The following is a 20,044-nucleotide window of genomic DNA, read 5'->3' on the forward strand; positions in this document are numbered from 1 at the left end:
TTTGTTATAAAGCAGAAACTAACACACCATTGTGAAGCAATTATACCCCAATAAAGATGTTAAAAAAAAAAAAGACCACGAGACAACCCTCAGAATGGGAGAAAATATTTGCAAATGAAGCAACTGACAAAGGATTAATCTCCAAAATTTACAAGCAGCTCATGCAGCTCAATAACAAAAAAACAAACAACCCAATCCAAAAATGGGCTGAAGACCTAAATAGACATTTCTCCAAAGAAGATATACAGATTGCCAACAAACAAATGAAAGAATGCTCAACATCATTAATCATTAGAGAAATGCAAATCAAAACTACAATGAGATATCATCTCACACCAGTCAGAATGGCCATCATCAAAAAATCTAGAAACAATAAATGTTGGAGAGGGTGTGGAGAAAAGGGAACACTCTTGCACTGTTGGTGGGAATGTAAATTGATACAGCAACTATGAAGAACAGTATGGAGGTTCCTTAAAAAACTACAAATAGAACTACCATACAACCCAGCAATACCACTACTGGGCATATACCCTGAGAAAACCATAATTCAAAAAGAGTCATGTACCAAAATGTTCATTGCAGCTCTATTTACAATAGCCCGAAGATGGAAACAACCTAAGTGCCCATCATCGGATGAATGGATAAAGAAGATGTGGCACATATATACAATGGAATATTACTCAGCCAGAAAAAGAAAGGAAATTGAGTTATTTGTAGTGAGGTGGATGGACCTGGGGTCTGTCATACAGAGTGAAGTAAGTCAGAAAGAGAAAAACAAATACCGTATGCTAACACATACATATGGAATCTAAGAAAAAAAAAAAAAGGTCATGAAGAACCTAGGGTTAAGACAGAAATAAAGATACAGACCTAAAAAAAAAAAAAAAAAGATACAGACCTACTAGAGCATGGACTTGAGGATATGGGGAGGGGGAAGGGTAAGCTGTGACAAAGTGAAAGAGTGGCATGGACATATATACACTACCAAACATAAAATAGATAGCTAGTGGGAAGTAGCCACATAGCACAGGGAGATCAGCTAGGTGGTTTGTGACCACCTAGAGGGGTGGGATAGGGAGGGTGGGAGGGAGGGAGATGCAAGGGGGAAGAGATATGGGAACATATGTATAACTGATTCACTTTGTTATAAAGCAGAAACTAACACACCATTGTAAAGCAATTATACTCCAAAAAAGATTTAAAAAAAAAAGAAAATTACAGACTGATATCAATGATGAACATAGACCCAAAATTCCTCAACAAAATACAAGCAAACAGAATCCAGCAACACATTGAAAAGATTATACACCATGATCAAGTGGGATTTGTCCCAGGAATGGATGGATTCTTCAGTATACACAAATCAATTAATGTGATACACCACATTAACAAATTGAAGAATAAAAACCATATGATCATCTCAATAGATGCAGAAAAAGCTTCTGACAAATTCAACACCCATTTATGATAAAAACTCTCCAGAAAGTGGGCATAGAGGGAACCTACCTCAACATAATAAAGGCCATACATGACAAACCCACAGCAAACATCATTCTCAACGGTGAAAAAACTGAAAGCATTTCCTCTAAGATCAGGAACAAGACAAGGATGTCCACTCTCGTCACTCTTATTCAACATAGTTTGGAAGTCCTAGCCATGGCAATCAGAGAAGAAAAAAATAAAAGGAATACAAATTGGAAAAGAAGAAGTAAATCTGTCACTGTTTGCAGATGAAATGATACTATACACACAATATCCTAAAGATGCCACCAGAAAACTACTAGAGCTAATCAATGAATCTGGTAAAGTTACAGGATACAAAATTAATGCACAGAAATCTCTTACATTCCTATACGCTAACAACGAAAAATCAGAAAGAGAAATTAGGGAAACAATCCCCTTTACCACTGCAACAAAAGTAAAATACCTAGAATAAGCCTACGTAAGGAGGCAAAAGACCTGTACTCCGAAAACTATAAAACCCTGATGAAAGAAGTCAAAGATGACACAAAGAGATGGAAAGATATACCATGTTCTTGGAATGGAAGAATCAATACTGTGAAAATGACTATACTATCCTAAGCAATCTACAGAGTCAATGCAATCCCTATCAAATTGACAATTGCATTCTTCACAGAAGGAGAACAAAAAATTTTACAATTTGTATGGAAACACAAAGGACCCTGAATAGCCAAAGCAATCTTGAGAAAGAAAAATGGAGCTGGAGGAATCAGGCTCCCTGACTTCAAACTATACTACAAAGCTACAATAATCAAGACAGTATGGTACTGGCACAACAACAGCAATATAGATCAATGGTACAGGACAGAAAGCCCAGAGGTAAACCCATGTACATATGGTCACCTAATTTATGACAAAGGAGGCAAGAACATAAAATGGAGAAAAGACAGCCTCTTCAATAAGTGGTGCTGGGAACACTAGACAGCTACATGTAAAAGAATGAAATTAGAACACTCCCTAACACCATACACAAAAATAAACTCAAAATGGATTAAAGACCTAAATGTAAGAATGGATACTATAAAACTCTTAGAGGAAAACATAGGAAAAACACTCTTTGACATAGACCACAGCAAGATCTTTTTGACCCACCTCCTACAGTAATGAAAATAAAAACAAAAATAAACAAATGAAACCCAATGAAACTTAAAAGCTTTTGCACAGCAAAGGAAACCATAAACAAGATGAAAAGACAACCCTCAGAATGGGAGAAAATATTTGCAAACGAAGCAACAGACAAAGGATTAACCTCCAAAATATACAAACAGCTCATGGAGCTCAATGTCAGAAAAAACAACCCAATCAAAAAATGGGCAGGGCTTCCCTGGTGGCACAGTGGTTAAGAATCTGCCTGCCAATGCAGGGGACACAGGTTCAAGCTCTGGTCTGGGAAGATCCCACATGCTGCAGAGCAACTAAGCCCATGCACCACAACTACTGAGCCTGCACTGTAGAGCCTGCAAGCCACAACTACTGAGCCTGTGTGCCACAACTAGTGAAGCCTGTGCTCCTAGAGCCCGAGCTCCACAAGAGAAGCCACCGCAATGACAAGCCCGCACACTGCAACAAAGAGTAGCCCCCACTCACCATAACTAGAGAAAGCCCGTGCACAGCAACAAAGACGCAATGCAGCCAAAAATAAATTAATAAAATAAATAAATTTATTTTAAAACAAAATGGGTGGAAGACCTAAACAGACATCTCTCCAAGGAGGACAGACAAATGGCCAAGGGGCATATAAATGGATGCTCAACATCACTAATTATTAGAGAAATGGAAATGAAAACTACCATGAGGTATCACCTCACACCAGTCAGAAGGGCCATCATCAAAAGATCTACAAACAATAAATGCTGGTGAGGATGTGAAGAAAAGAGAACCCTCTTGTACTGTTGATGGGAATGTAAATTGATACAGCCACTATGGAGAACAGTATGGAGGTTCCTTAAAAAACTAAAAAGAGAACTACCATATGACCCAGCAATCCCACTACTGGGCATATACCCTGAGAAAACCATAACTCAAAAGGACATATGTACCCCAATGTTCATTGCAGCACTATTTACAATAGCCAGGACATGAAAACAACCTAAATATCCAATGACAGATGAATGGATAAAGAAGATGTGGTACATATATACAATGGAATATTACTCAGCCATAAAAAGAAATGAAATTGGGTCATTTGTAGAGATGTGGATGGACCTAGAGTTTATCATACAGAGTGAAGTAAGCCAGAAAGAGAAAAATAAGTATCATATATTAACACATATATGTGGAGTCTAGAAAAATGGTACAGATGAACCTATTTGCAGGGCAGGAATAGAGACACAGAGGTATAGAACGGACATGTGGACACGGGGAGGAAAGGGAGTGTGGGACGAATTGGGAGATTAGGACTGCATATATACACTACCATGTGTAAAATAGATAGCTAGTGGGAACATGCTATAAAGCACAGGAAGCTCACCTCGGTGCTCTCTGACGACCTAGATGGGTGGGGTGGGGGGTGGGAGGGAGGTCCAAGAGGGAGGGGATATAGGTATACATACAGCTGATTCACTTTATTGTACAGCAAAAACTAACACAACATTGTAAAGCAGTTATACTCCAATAAAAATATTATTTTAAATAAACACTAAAAATAAATAAAATTTATATGCAAAAGCAACTAAAACAGGCAAAATAATTAAAAAAAAAAAAGAATTGTAGGAAGGAGTCTACTCAATTTCAAGACCTATTATATAGCTCCAACAATCAAGATTGTGTCGTACTGGCTGAGAGATAGACACACAGATCAATGAAACAGAAGACAGAACCCAGAAATAAAAACATACAAATATGCTCACCTGATTTTGACAACATGTAAAAGCAATTCAATGGAGGAACGATAAGCTTTTCAACAAATAGTGCTGGAGTAGTTGGACATTTAAAGGGGGAGAAAAAATGAAGTTCAACCTAATTCTCACAATTTATACAAAAAGTAATTCAAAATTGATCCTGAACTTAAACTTAAATGTTACATGTAAAACCATAAACTGTTTAAAAAAGAAAAAGGCAAAAAAACTCTTGGATCTATAGCTAGGCAAAGAGATCTTAAACTTGACATAAAAAGCACAATCCATAAAAGAAAAAATTTATAAACTGAAATTCATCAAAATTTAAATTTATGCTCTGAGAAAGACCCTGTTATGAGGATGAACAGACAAGCTACAGACTGGGAGAAAATATTTGCAAACCACAACAAAAGACTAGTGTCTAGGGTATTAAAAACAAAAATGAAAACAGAAACTTCTCAAAACTCAACAGTAAAATTAACAATCCATTTTTTTAAAGTTGGCAAAAGATACTGTTATGGGCTGAATTGTGTCCCCCCAAATCCATCTGTTGAAGCCCTAACTTCTAGTACCTCAGAATGTGAACGTATTTGGAGCTAGGCCCTTTACAGAGGGAATCAAGTTAAAATGAAGTCATCCGGGTGGGCCCTAATCCAGTGTGACTGGTGTCCTTAGAGGAAGAGAAAATTTGGACACACAGACACTAGAGATGCATATACACAATGGAAAAACCATGTTGAGGACACAGCAAGAGGGCTGCCATCTGTTAAGCAGAGTAAGACCTCAGAAGAAACCAAACCTGCCATCACGTTGTTCTTGGATTCCTAGCCTCCAGAACTGTGAGAAAATAAATTTCCATTATTTAAGCCACTCCATATGTGGTCTTTTGTTATGGCAGCCCTGGCAAACTAATACAGACACAAAGAGACATTTAACCCAGGAGGATATATAGATGGCAAATAAACACATGAAAACAAAGTCAGCATCATTAGCCATTAGGGAAATGTAAATTAATAACACAATGACTTATCATCACATACCTATTAAAATGGGCTAAGGAGATGCAGAGAGATCAGATTACTCATATACAGCTGGTTGTAAAGTAAAATGTACAGCCACTCCAGAAAACAGCTTGATAGTTTCTTAAAAATATTAACACACAACTATCATATGACCCACTAACTGCACTCCTGGGCATTTATCCTACAGAAACGAAAACTTATGTTTACACAAAGACCTTTACACAAATATTTAAAGCAGCTTTATTTATAATAACCAAGAATCGGAAACAACACAGATGTCCATCAATGGGTAAATAGTTAAATAAACTGTGGTACATCCAACGTACTACCTAGTAATAATAAGGAATGAACTACTGATACATGCTAACACCTGGATGAATCTCCAAAGTATTATGCTGAATGAAAAAAAGCCAGTCCCACAGGGATACACTCAACATGATTCCAGTTAAATAACATTCTTAAAATTACAAAATTATAGAAATGGGAGAATAGATTGGTATGGGTATACAAAGGCAATATGAAAGATCTCTGTGGTGATAGAAATATTCTGTAACTTCACTGATTCAATATCAATCTCCTGGATGTGGTATTATAATTTTGCAAGGTGTTACCATTGGGAAAATATGGGTAAAGGGTACACAGGATCTCTCTGCATTTTTTCTTACAACTACATGAGAATCTACAATTATCTCCACATAAAAGATTTTAATTCAAAGAAAGTCATCAACTTAAACATTTAAAATATGTGCAACTTATAAACACAATATGTCTCAATAAAAATAGTTATGTAGTAAAAAATACTTTTAAAAGACATAAATTTTTTAAAAACTGTCCAGACCAGTGTTATCCCATAACTTTCTGCAATTACTGATATATTCTATATTTCTGTGCTGTCTAAAACAGTAGTCACTAGCCACACATGGCTAATAAACACTTAAAATGTGACTAATATGACTGAAAACTCAATTTTTTATTTTATTCATTTTAATCAATTTAAATTTAAATAGCCACATGTCATTGGTGGCTACCATATTGGACAAGGCAGGTCTAGACATTACAAAGAACGGGAAAGATCATCATACGCTAAGATGAAACTATGGCCAAAGTGTATTCAGAAAAAATGTAAATTGTATAACATTGTATGATACCATTTATGTGACAAAAACAAGGAAATAAATGTATATAAGCGTGTATATGAAATATACATTTATATATGCTTTTACCTTCTACTACATAGCCTTCTGTACTATTTAAATTTTTTTTGACAATAATTCCGTGCTGCTTTCTTTTAAAAGCCAAAAGCCCATGCTGGAATTTAAATTTCTGATACCTTGAAAATTCATATACTATCCAACAATACAAAATAAATCACATGTTAGGATATTTCAGAAAGTTTAAGTTTTTATTTGGTCTGCTAGATTCTAGTTTGTCAATTTTTTTCCCCAAGTGTGGCCTTTTTTTGGACTTAGTAACATACAATTACCCACAGGAAAAAGGAGACAAATAAGGAAAAAACAAGTATAAATAATGGGAACTTATGAAATCAAGTTAATTAACTTCTTACATAAACAGCTGTAAGATCTGGATATTTATATCAAGTGTTCTATCAGAAAGCAAAATTTCCTTAGAAAATAATGTCTACAATTTATTCATGATCATAGTTACAGAATTATGAATGAAGATTAATGAGTATTTATAATCACAGTGAAGGGAGATAAAATCTCCAAGGTAGAAACAGATTTAACAATCTGTTAAAATTCTCTCTCATAACCTTGAACAGCAGAAAGAAAGGAAAGATTATAAAACAGATGATGGCTAACTCTATGTGTCAAGTGCCGTTCTAAACTTTATGTAGAGGCAGGATTCCTCAGAATCAAAGATGCTGTTGATTGTAAGATGCACATAGTACTGTAGTATTTACTACTGAAAAAAATCCGTGCATAAGTGGATCCACACAGTTCAAACATGTGTTGTTCAAGGATCAACTGTACATGACATTATGGTAAAGGGAAAACTATGGAGACAGCAAAAAGATCAGTGGTTGCCAGAGTTAGCAGAGAGGGAGGGATGAGTAGGCGGAACACAAAGGATTTTTAGGGTAGTGAAACTATTCTGTATGATACTGTAATAGTGGATACATGTCATTATATCTTTGTCAAAACCCATATTAAAACCCAAAAGTGAACCCTAAGGTAAAGTACAGACTTTGGGTGATAATGATGTGTCAACACAGGTTCATCAACTGTAACAAATGTGCCACCTCCGGGGCAAGTTGTTGACACAGGGTATATGGGAATTCTCTGTACTTTCTGCTCAATGTTGCTGTGAACCTCAAACTACTCCAAAAAATAGTCTATTAAAAATATTTTTTCCAATAAATGAGGACTTTTGCCATCACAGCTAACTATTCAATCAACTCTGTATCATCACTATCACAATACAAAATGGGCAACTGGATTCAAGCAGTTTGAACCTGGATTCTAATTCAATTCTGCCACTTACCAAGCAAGTTACTTACCCTCTCTATGCCTCAATCCTCTCATTTGTAAAAAAGGTATTAAGAAAGGTGTGAGAATTAAATGAATGAATATATAAGCAAAACTGTTTAGGACAGTGGCTAGTTCAGTTATAATTCGGTAACTGTTAGCGATTACCATTGTGATTATCCATCAGATTGAGGAGATAACGTGAAAAGCACACAATACAATGCCTCATACCTTAAACGTAAAATTAGCTACTTTCCTCCTCCTTGTGTTAAAAAAAAAAAAGTAATAAAACTTTTCCCACACATCAAGTGCGTATCAGAGAGGGGAGGATGAAGTATGGTATTATCAGAATCACCTCTGAAAGTTTTTCAAAACATACATACCACAAACCCAAATACTAAATTAGAAACTGTGAGAGGTGTATATGGAAACACGTGTATTCTAACGAAGTTCTCCATAAGGTTCTAATACACACACACACACACACACACACACACACACACACATTCTTACTTTACCCAACCCATCTACCATGCAAATCTAGTTCTGATGAAGTTATTGCACACCAGTGGTTAATGGGATTTAATGCACTGAAATATCATATATTTTAAAATAAATTTCTTGGAGTTCCTATGTATTATCTAGATCAGGGCTGGCAAATAGAGTCCACAGTTCAAATCTGGCCCAGCACCTGACTTTACATATAAAGTTTTATTGAAACACAGCACACCCATTCATTTCCATATTGTCTACAGCTGCTTTCATACAACCACCACAGAGCTGAGTAGTTGCTACAGAGACTACATGGCCCACAAACTGGAACATTCTTACTATCTGGCCTTTACAGAGGAAGTTTCCCAATCTTGGTCTAGATTATTCATGCAGCATGCTATTCAGTAGCTCAACTAGAATATTTACTGTTAACAATGAGTGCAGTGTAATTACAGCATCTCAAAGTACGTAAAAAACTAGAAGACTGGAACAAAGCAAACAAACAGTTCTTCACACTAAGAGGACAGAGGACAGAAACAGTTTCCTTGCTAGCATTCCTGCTTTAAGGAAACTGTTCCTCCTCCAACTCCAAGCAAGATGGCTTGGCAAAGTTCAGACCCTCTCCTGTGGTCATAGGAGTGGACACACTGCCTCTTTCCAATGTGGAATAAGGAAAGACAAGCAGTCCCTCTCTAATGGTCAGCTGAGATTTGAGATATCAACGCTGGCATCCACGTCACCACTACACAGAGGAAAGAAGCTACTCTGCATTAGGAGAAAATGAAGCTGAAGGGCAGAGATGAGGAGAGAGAGAAGATTGTCTTGGTGACATTCTCAGCTCAGGTTCCAATTATCCTTGAGTCCAACTGCACTCCTGCCATCCTGAGTTTGGGTTATGTGGACCAGTAAATTCCCTTTTTTGCCCAAGTAGATTTTTAAAAGGTTGGTGTCATCTGCAATCCAAGGATTCTAACTAACACGACAAGCAACTTCCTCAGCTCACAAAAGGGTTTGTTCATTCATTCATTCGTTCATTTATTTTAATGATAATGGGAATAGTTTTGGTCACCAGTTTTGTTCATCCTTCATTAAATCCTTCATAAATTAACAGAAGTTCATAATACACATACACACACACACACACACATACATTTTAAAAAACTGAATGAGGGTACAGTAACATCTCAATCAGTAATTAACAGTATTTTTCACTTGATTTTTCCTAGTATAAAACAACTGATAAAAAACACAGGTTATCTGACATATATACAAAGAAACCCCTTCAGGTACATTTAGCCCTATCATTTCCATCTCCTCAACAATAATTATCAGTAATCAGAAAGATAAGCCTAGGACACTATAATATTCTGAGTTATCAAAGAAAGATTCTATCATATTTAGTATGTATTAACCCTAGAAAGTAGAGTAATTCATTTGGAAAATTTTCAACACCATTTGAGACAAAAATCAAAAATATTCTGTTAGCCGTCTATAATTCAGGAAATTAAGTTCTTCATAATATCTCATTTAAAGAAGGCTCAAGTTTCACTCTACTTTTAAATTAGCTGCCTGTAGCTCTATTTTAAGGAGAATTTAACAGAAGATATCATCCTACAAATGGATAATTATTGCACTGGGTGAGAATTTTACTTGCATATTTTATAAATATAATACTGCCTTGAATCAACTTTGTAAATTCCAAAGCTTAAACTATTTGATATTTTATTCTTGAATTACCTATCTGTAATAGAATCTAATCATAAAATAATATTAGAAATAGATGATGCTTTGAAAGAGAATTTCACATAACCCTGATATTGAAATAACATCTTTCTGGATTATGTGGCTGTTAGGAGTTCTGTTAAAATCACACTACATCAAGACACTTTAAATGACTAACCAACCCTAACTACCCTAACACACCCTTAGGATACTCTCTAGAGGAAAGGAGGTCCACAATGCATTTTAAATTTTTAACAAAATACACACACACGTTCATCTATCCTGAGGGATCTGAAGGCCTCCAATTCACCTTTTGTTATTTTACAATGCCTTATTCTGTATTCCTCATTACTCTATGGCCTATCAAAGCATCAAGGCCATACTGAGATGCTCAACAAACACTCCTCATATCAAAGCACACATCTTTAAGAACATTAAATAGTGCAAAAAAGGCTTATAATAAAGAGTACTCTGCCTGTCCTCTCCTCAAACCCCAATTTTCGTTATCTTAGCTACCTAGACAGTTGCCTCAATATCTAATATATGTATACTACTATTGCTTGAGGTATTAATAACTAATCATAACATAAATAGCTAACATGTATTGTGTTACTAAGTGCCAGACACAGAACTTTATATATATTCTCTCATTTCATCTTCACGACAGCTTCATGAGGTAGGAGCTATTATATTCCCGTTTTAGTCTGAAAAATTGGAACACAGCTCAATAACTTGCCCAGAGTCACAAAGCTAGTAAGTACAAAACTAGGATCTGAACTCAAGCAGCCAAACACCAGCATTCTCACTTTTAACCTGCATCCTCTTATATTTACCCACTCCACAGTCCCCTCTTAATAAATACTTTTGGGATAGGTCTCACAAATTAAATAAAAATAGGGATCGAAACAAAACAAAGATGTCAAAACAGTAAAGTGGCATTTCTCACAATCAAATATAATTTTTTGGTTCTACACATCAGTAATTTTCAACTTTGGCTTTGCCACAGTCCATGAGGTCACCGATTAGTTGCATTTTCATTTTTATATATTGACTCAGTAGTTACTATGCTTAGGGTATAGTATTTTTAAATCTAAATTACAAGTATATGGACTATAGCATTTTTGCTGAATAAAAAAGGCATCAGATCCTAAAGACTGACAGAAAGACATGTTTTGAAGGGAAAGAGTGTGCCAGCAATCTATCAGAAAAAGAAAAGTAATTTTCAAAGTAACTTTCCATCTGCTTTATGAAAACAAATGAGTTAATTTATATATCTGTACACATGTGTATCTCTATATAATCGGGCAAAAAAATTTAGTAATGGAAAAAGGCAAAATCACTTTCACTGAAGAAAAGTTTCAAAAAATAGATTCTGTAAAATCTGTAAAGACAGGAGATGTAGTAGTTCTTCAGTTTAATATTCTAAACAAAGAAAAAATGAGACATGAACATGGACAAATTTCATGTGAAGCAAAAAAGTTACCATTAAAAAAAAAATGAGACATTAGAGAAAAGGCAGTAGTTTGAAATTGAGAAAAAAGGAAGCAAGCAAGAGATGAAAGCCCCAGGTAATCTAGGCAATCCAGTTCAAAGCTCTGAGTCAGACCTTGCTGAGACAGAGAGCCCTTATAATAATACTCTGGCTGAAGGGAGTATTGTGGCCTCATTCTATGAAAGAGCAGAGAAGGCTTACTGAGGACATACTAGTGAGTGAAACGGAAGGCTGGTGACAGCAAGCCAGCTGGACCTGTAGACCAACATATGGTCTTTATCTCTGCTGAAGTTTTACTTCTAACCATTCTAGATAACAGAAATCCAAACCTACTTACAGGCTACACTTCTCATTTCAGCACTTATTTGTATTCTGATATCTTTCCAACTGGATCATTAACTTCTGGAGAGCAGAAGCTATTCTATTTATTCTATTTTCATCCATATAACCTAGTACAGTGCTATGCATCTAGCAGATAGATGCTCAAGCCTATCAATCTTGAAAAATCACAACATACAACAGAGCATTAGAGTTTAAAGAAATCTGAAGAGAGCGTCCAGTCTAGCCTCTTTATCTTAAAAGCAAAGAAACTAAGTGTAGTTTAAATGTCCGCTAGCCTAAAATGGAAGAGCTGGGATTAGCACCCTAATCCCCTGATAATCAGTTTATCTTTTTCCAAATAGCCTCTAGTTTCTTCCATTAAAATAAAACAATCTTATTTCATCAGAAAACGAAGTCAACAGCATCAGTACTCACTATATGTCAGAGCCCTTTACATTTGCTTGGCAGTCTACATGCCTAGGTCTGTGATGACTGCTTTACAAACATTATTCTAGTTAATACTCACAACGACTCTAAGAGGTAGGTACTATTATCCTAATTTCACAAAAGCGTAAAATGTAATTTGACCATGATGATAGTAAGTGGCAGAACCTAGATTCTCCATTTGTCACCAGAGTCTTGGCTCTTGACCAGTATCCTATACTGTTTCTCACTGTATTTACCACAAATATACTGAAGTCTCAAGATAAACAAATGTTTAAGTGACTGACTAAATGAATGGATTATTTAATTAATTGAAAAGTAAGGTTCTCTCATAGCAAATATCTCTAAAAAGAAGGGTTTGTTGTTAATCTAATTACATAATTCCCTAAGAAAGGTTTTAACAGTGAGCAGTCTGCATACTAACAGGAGATTTAAGGATAGCTAATTTCTTTATCCCACAAATAATTCATCTATTCAACAAATAGTGAGAAACTATTTTTGTGACACAATGTTAAATTTGAACATAAAAAGTAAAATAAACTTGTTCCTACAAGATCCTATTCCACTAAATTAAAACCCACACAAGTTTCTACACCAGTCATCAAAATCAAAATAAATATATAACACCGCCCTCCTTTTGGTGGAGAAAGGAGTAACATTAACTGAGCACCTACAATGTGCCAGTTCTTAAACCTCAACAAAGAGTCTCACCTAATCCCTTAAAGCCAAGTGAACTAGGCAGCATCTCCATTTTCTGATGAACAAATTGAGGCTTTAAGAGATTAAGAACCTGTCTCAGGTTACTTGGCTAATTACTACAAACCCAGAATTGGAACCCAAGTTTGACCAAAAGTCTATGTTCTCTCCAAAAACGAGTAAAAGGTACTATTATTTGCTCACCAACGCAAAAAAGGTTTGCTAGGTTTCTTTCCAAGGGAGTAGGAAGACACCACTTACTTGAACAACAAAAATGAATATATTACCTCACTTAATCCTTAGCTTATTAGTTATTATTATTTCATCCCATTATTATAAATCATGAAGCCAAAACTCAGGGAAGTAGCTTGCCCAAGAATGCACAGCAAGAAAGCAGCAGAACTATACCAGGTCTGTACCACGTGTGAATGCAAAACTAACCACAGCAAAAATTCAGAAAGACCTTAGGCCTGGTAGTTATGAGCTTAAGACTCAAAACACCTAAACTAAGTGGACCTTGTGTTTGTCAAGCAAAAAGGAATGGTAGATATCATCTACTTCAACTTCCACTTTCAATGATGAGGAAGTTGATTTTCTAGTAATAGTCTATGAAATGGCAACCTGAAGACTGGTCTCTAAATTCCAAGCCTACAGGCCATTACATTATACCAAGCAATTTCTGGATTTGTTGCCTGTTGAAATTATTCCTAAAGTACCAAACAATGAACTATTTCACAAAGCAAAGGTTTACGAAGAGAGAAGATTTATGTTATAGAATCAATATTTAAGTATTTAAAATACTTTCACAGGAGTAGATGAATAGAAATATTCCTTAGCAACATTTTCAATGCCTCATCTGAAAACTTTGTCTATTTCTTGATATATTTTTAGGGCCTAAAGTGTGAACTAAAAGAGAGATGTCTCCGATGCCAATTCTGAGAATTTTTTTTTACCACTTTGGTCAAAAAAAAAAAAGTTTAGTTTTACTGTAGAACTCTGTTTGTCAGAAATCCAAAGTAGCCTTTTCATTGAGAGTGGCCCAGGTATATTCCTAAGGAACTGTGCCACTGTTTTTGATAAGTCAAAGTGATGAATGAGAAGGTGATGAGTATTAACATATAACATGGGTAAGTGCTTGTATTTATATTATACTAAGTAATATAAGCATGCTATAATCCCAACTCCAGAAATAAACAGAATCATTCTAATGCAAGATAACCAGGTAGAGACTTCCATGTTTGTTCACCCTACAACACAAAGATTGTCTTCAACCCTTAAGCTCATAAAAACTACAGGAGTTCTTCAGCAAGCTTTGCTGCTGCCCTCCGCACATCACTGTGGATCATTAAAAACCGGAATGCATCAAGAATTGCTTCCAGGCCTGAACTAACACTAGCTCAGCTATAAACTAACAGAATGCTACTGATCTTGGAGAGGGGCACTGTTTACTTACAGGTGAAGATACTCATGTGATGGGAAACGTGTTGCACTGTCCTCCTCTGGCTCCCGCCCCCCCCCCCCGAAAAAACACGGTACTTTGACAAGCTAATGTGAGCGTGGGTCTATTCCCAAAAGTTTTGACCTCTCTTTTTAATCGCTTAAGGACAAACGCTCAAAGAAGGACATCCGACACAAGGGGCCCCGAGGTGCTGCCTACTGCATCACGGGAAGGACATCACTTTGGCCAAAAAACTGTGTTCGTCCCCTACACTCCCCCACAGTGAGCCAAATGGGAGAAATAGATAACCGTCATTCACTCTGGCGAAGGAAATGAGAAGAAATCAAAACCAGACGCGCTTCCTTCTCGCCCCGAGAGGCTTGGAGCAGGACTAGAGCTTATCATGCGGTTCCAAACAAGCACCAGGCCCCCGCCGCCACTGCACCCGCGAGTAGCGCGGCGACAGAGTAGAACCGTCAACATCTCCACCTCTGTCCTCCAGGCACAGCCAGGGACGGCGTCCCAGAGCCCGCCCCGGCCGGGCCCGCCCCGCTATCTCCTCCCCCGTTATCCGCTCACAGCCGCGCTCGGGCCTGGATTTGCCTCCCCGCCCTCCCCAACTTCCGCGCGTTCCACTACCCCGAACACGCAGGCCACCGCCCCCTGCGAGTCCGGGGGAGAAAGGTTGGAGGATCGAAGGGCTAGGAATGGGCTCGGCGCCGTTTCTCACCTCTGGATGGAGAAGGGGCACGCAGCCCGCTTCGGTCTCGTACTCATCCGGGCCGTCCGCCATCTTGGTGTTAAATCCCTCCTCCCGCTGCATGCCGGGAGAAAGCGTTTCACCCTCGCAGGGTTCGGGCAAGGCGGAGGGCGAGCGCGAGGGCGAGCTCGAGCCCCGCCGGAGGCAACGCGGCCGCCTCCTCCTCCTCCTTCCCTTCCCCCCGCGACGCCCCCTCTGCCCCCTCCCCCCTCGGGGAGCACGGGTCCCTGCGCGCGTGCGCGCGTGCCGGCCCGGCCCGAGCGGGAGCGCGCTCTGCTGCACTGCGCCGGGGCAGGCGGGCGGAAGGCTCTGGGCGTGGGCGCTGCCACTCGCAAAGCGGGCCCGCGCCCCAGGCAGCTGTGCGCCTCTGGCTACCCCGGGGAGGCGGCTGCTGGGCAACCGGGTAGTTAACGTGAGAAACCAAGCGGCGGCACGGGAACGAAAGCAGGGCTCCGGAGAGGCGCAGCCGAGATTCGGGATCCCCGGCAGTCGGGGCGGCCAAGCCCGCAAACCCCACTGTCCCGATACGAGACCCCCGGGACCGCTTCTCAGAGACCCGGAGTGGAACCATCACTTCGCTCCAGGTACTAGGTTTTGGGCTCTCAGGCTTGAATCCAGATGTGCATCGCTCCAGAAGACGAAACACGCACCCCTTTCTCCGCATTCAAAAAGGTCATCCCGCAATTTATGCCTCCGGGGGGCGCCCGGGAAAACACGGATAAAGCTTGGGATTTCCTCCTGGAGAAGCCTGTTAAAAATGATCGCAACCTGCCCTCATTGGTCTTGAATTAAGAGTAACCACGTTAAGAATGTACGCCCTCAAAGCCCGCACGCCCCCATCTGCTACATTTTAATGTAATCCAGGAATTCAGAACTGAAATCATTTCAGCTGAATTCGCTGAAATGAGAACCAGATAAAATGACTAAAGCCATTATTAAACGGATATTAGGGCTGCATGGGGGGTGGAGGGGATTGCTTTCTAGAAATGTGCTGATGGGACTGTTATAGAAAGCATTTATCTTTGTTTTTAGCTATTAAAAATCGAAAATCCAAACTGCTCAGAGGACGATGTAGCAAAAATCGTGGAACATCTAGTAGAGATCCTGATACTAACCTGTCTCGTGTTAAAGCCAAACTGGAAGAAGCCTGCAATCCGATAACATCAGATTTATTTGTAAATCAAGAGGAAGGGCACTCCAGAGGAAGCTTGGATACCACTGGAAAAGGGAGGAGAAAGAGTCTTTTGTAAAGTTTAGGTTCCCGCCAAAGGACTCTGTAGGTCTAGGGAGAGCGGGGATCAGTTCTGGATTGGATGCTGTTTCTGAGGCGGGATTAGGAAAAGAGGATTAACCAGGGATTGGATGCTGTCGTGAGGAGAGGGCCCGTTCAGTAATTGGGTAGTCTAGTAATAAACGAAAATAGTAAAGTGGGTCTGGGCATCACTGGCAAGAGAACAGTATCACTCAAAGAGGGGTGGGTATGGCATTTGACAGATGCTGCATCGCAGGGGGGGAAAAAATAGCTTCCCTGTTAACTTTGTGGCTGGCTATATCTGTGTTCCAGCACTTTTGCTTTTTCTCAGACTGAAATGAGAAAAAGCATTTTTCTCAGACTAAAATGAGAAAAAGCAACATTTTCATTCTTTTGGTCCTGGCCCAAACCAAGAATTTTGGTTTTAACTCTTCCACCCAGTATGCAGAACTAGTCAGAATTAGGGTTCTGCCTTTGGAGCTCCAAAGTGCTTTCAGACACCTTTTGACATGGACAGAAATAATTTTCACTTCAACAATTCAGTCTTCATCTTGCCCCTCCTTACCCTATGTCACTGGTGTAGATAAAATCAAATTAGAGAATTAAGGGGAATATGTGGAATTTGACATGTGTTTAATTTAGGGATGTGGTGCTGTTACCGACCCGTGTCCTTGGACCCTTTAATCAATAGAAATTGATAAGAGGCCAGATGAGAAATTCAGGTAAGGCTTTACTGGGACTTGTGCTGCATGCAGCACGAGGGAATGAAACCAAGTAACAGGCGCCCTTGCTTGCTCCAAGGAGGGCAGGCTGGTTCCTTCAATGGGATGACTGGTAGGGACCTATTGGTGGGTTGGGCTGGAGGTGGGGTGCTTAGGTGGTCTGGCCAGCCCCTTGGTGCTACTGTGTGCAGGGATTTGGGGAAATACCATGCCTTTGCTCCCCATACCTCCAAAACGGCAGCTAGTTTAGGACCTTTTTGAATCTTATTGTTGATAATTGCCCTAACTGTGCATGCGTGTAGTTATTTTTAGTCCCTTATAGTTTCTTTGTCATCTGCCTTCTTTTAACCAGCTGTTGATTTGTGTGTGTGTGTGTGTGTGTGTGTGTGTGTGTGGTTGTACATATAGATCAAGTAACACCCTAGTGGATGCTCATTTAACTTGCCCTGAGACACACCATTGTCTATTAGTCATTATAACAGAGCCCTGCGGGTGAAGATATTCTGGTTGCCATTCTGGCCTTGCATTATCACAATTATGTACACTTCCTTCTGTTGGTCAAGTACTACCATCTGGCCTCTGCTATTTTGTGTTCTTATCAATCGAATTAATATTAAGGAGCCCAGTCCCATAGCATCATCTCTTACTGTCACCTACAGTGGATAAATACCACTGAGCTTCTCAAAGATGCCAGTGGTACCCTCACCACTGTATTTCTTACTGCCTTGGAGATAGGTGTGTCCACTGGGCTCTTACAAGAGACATAGTCAGATGGTGGGTTCTCAGGTATAATATTATACATTTGTTCTTACATTCTAACCTCCCAGAGCCTTCTGACACCTTCCTCAAGGAAGTCAAGGCACTTCTAGAATCTCTCCTTCATTTGCTATAGGACTTCATCCTATCTAAGCTTTAAGGAGCCATCCCAGCAATATATTAGAACTAGCTCCATGTGTCCTTGCTATGTCATGAAACTCCAGGTGTTTTTCAATGTTAGTTAATTCTCTCCTGTCCACATTTGCCTTCACTGGTCCAACACTTTCAGGATTCACTCCTCAGTTCCTTCAGGTAAATAAATATTAACCAGGTCTTACAGACCTTTGTTTATGTGTCTATTGCTTCATACAGGTTTTTGCAGGGGCTCCAGAAAAGGTAGGCTATTCTTAAGCAGAGCAGAGGAAGCTACTTGTACCAACACAGATTTCAGAAGACATTTTGACATTTCTCAGGCTTGTTCATCTAAATGCTACTGTTGCAAGTCTCAGGTTTCCATTTATTCCCTTTTAGGTCCCTGCCTTTGGCATAGAAGACTTCTCAAGACAGTATTTCAGTCTCCTTTGTAGCTATGCTACCTTACAACTCAATCCTGGGTCTGATTATGAGCACAGTTTGCTCTGTGGATACAAAAGATAAACACCTCTTTAAATACTGCCTTGGATGCTTTCTGATTTTCACAGCCTGCCGAGACTTGAAAGTTGGTAACTTGAGCCTGTCCCTTCTTTTTTTTTCTTTCTTTCTTTTTTCTTTTTCTTTTTTTTTAAGTTTTCATGAGCCCTTAACAAAAATAAGCCAATCCACAGGTCTTATAATTACCATTGCCTTCCAACTGTTCAAGGGCTATCCTTAGTTCATAAGCAAATGCTTGACCTTCTACCTATAATTCATCCCAGTCATCTACCAGTAAAAGTCTTAGTGACGCTGATTTAGGCCAGGGGTTATCACCACCCACACTTCCACCAAAAGTGCAAGTGTCTGACTGGCGAGGGATTCAGTTCCAGAATTCTTTTCTGGGTGTCTGCTTTCTAGGTCTACTCCTGAGATCAAATGTCTTATCTTGGGTTCCCTCGAAAGGTAGAGTCTGAGACAAGGGTTTAGATGCAGTTGGTTTGCTTTGGAAGTAATTCCAAGAGACAGGAGTGTGAGTATGGAGAAGAATCGTAAATAGAAGGAAAGAAAGCCAATCCAAGCATGCATTTTTGAGCTGGTCACCACTGTGGGTACCAGGAGCTTTGTCCTGATGAGAGCCTTTGAAGAGCTGTGTAATTGTGCCTCAAAATTGTCAGAACTGACTGACACAGAATCAGTTGATGATTGATTCACTGGCTCTACCCCTCAGTGGTTTCTCCAGTGAGTGTCAGCTCCTTCCACTTCCCAGTCTGTGCCTGTGCCAGAATAGCTGGATGGGCTTCTGCAGGCATCCCAGGTGGTGGTGGCAGAGAATTCCTACTGCAAAGTAGGAGATGCTCCATGCAATTGAGGCAAGGCTGTGGCAGAGCATAGTTGGCTGCAACAGCAATGGTTGGAGCAAAAAGGTAAGCCAAGAAAATATGAAGAATGAATAAAAGATGTCTACGCACATGTACATCTGACTTGTGATAATCAGACTACGTCAAAGTTATTTCTCTGCGTGCCTGTCACCACTCCTAGATGCTAAGTACTTTAAAAATAGGGACATGGAATAAATTGGCATTATGTGTCTCCTGAAATGATGCATTGAGAAGAAGACAATGTCGCTTCTGTGGTATTCTTACCAAAAGTCATATCCTGAATCTAATTGTGAATAAACGTCTGACAAACCCAAACTGAGGGACATTCTACAAAATTTATGGCCTGTACTCCTAAAAAAATGTCAATGTCATGAAAGACAAAAGAAGAGTGAGGAATTATTCCAAATTAAATAAAAATTGAATGCAACATATGATCCAGAATTTTGTTTTCCTATAGCAGACACTTATTAGAACAATTGCCAAAATTTGAATACAATCCATATAGTAGACAGTCCTTTTGCATCAATGCTAATTTCCTTATTTTAATCATTGTTCTATGGTTATATAAAAGA

The 20,044-nt window shown here is 39.0% G+C and overlaps 1 protein-coding gene across 1 annotated transcript in view; it reads right to left on the reverse strand.

Moving 5' to 3' along the window:
- Positions 1 to 15,414, reverse strand: part of ZDHHC17 (zinc finger DHHC-type palmitoyltransferase 17) — a 106,330-nt gene extending 90,916 nt beyond the window's left edge. The window contains exon 1 of the mRNA XM_060305745.1: positions 15,202 to 15,414. Coding sequence (XP_060161728.1) covers positions 15,202 to 15,294 — 93 coding nt within the window. The 5' untranslated portion in view covers positions 15,295 to 15,414. The remainder of the gene's footprint in view (positions 1 to 15,201) is intronic.
- Between the last annotated feature and the right edge of the window lie 4,630 nt (positions 15,415 to 20,044).

This window comes from Globicephala melas, chromosome 10 (assembly GCF_963455315.2).
Source record: "Globicephala melas chromosome 10, mGloMel1.2, whole genome shotgun sequence".
NCBI lineage: Eukaryota > Metazoa > Chordata > Mammalia > Artiodactyla > Delphinidae > Globicephala > Globicephala melas.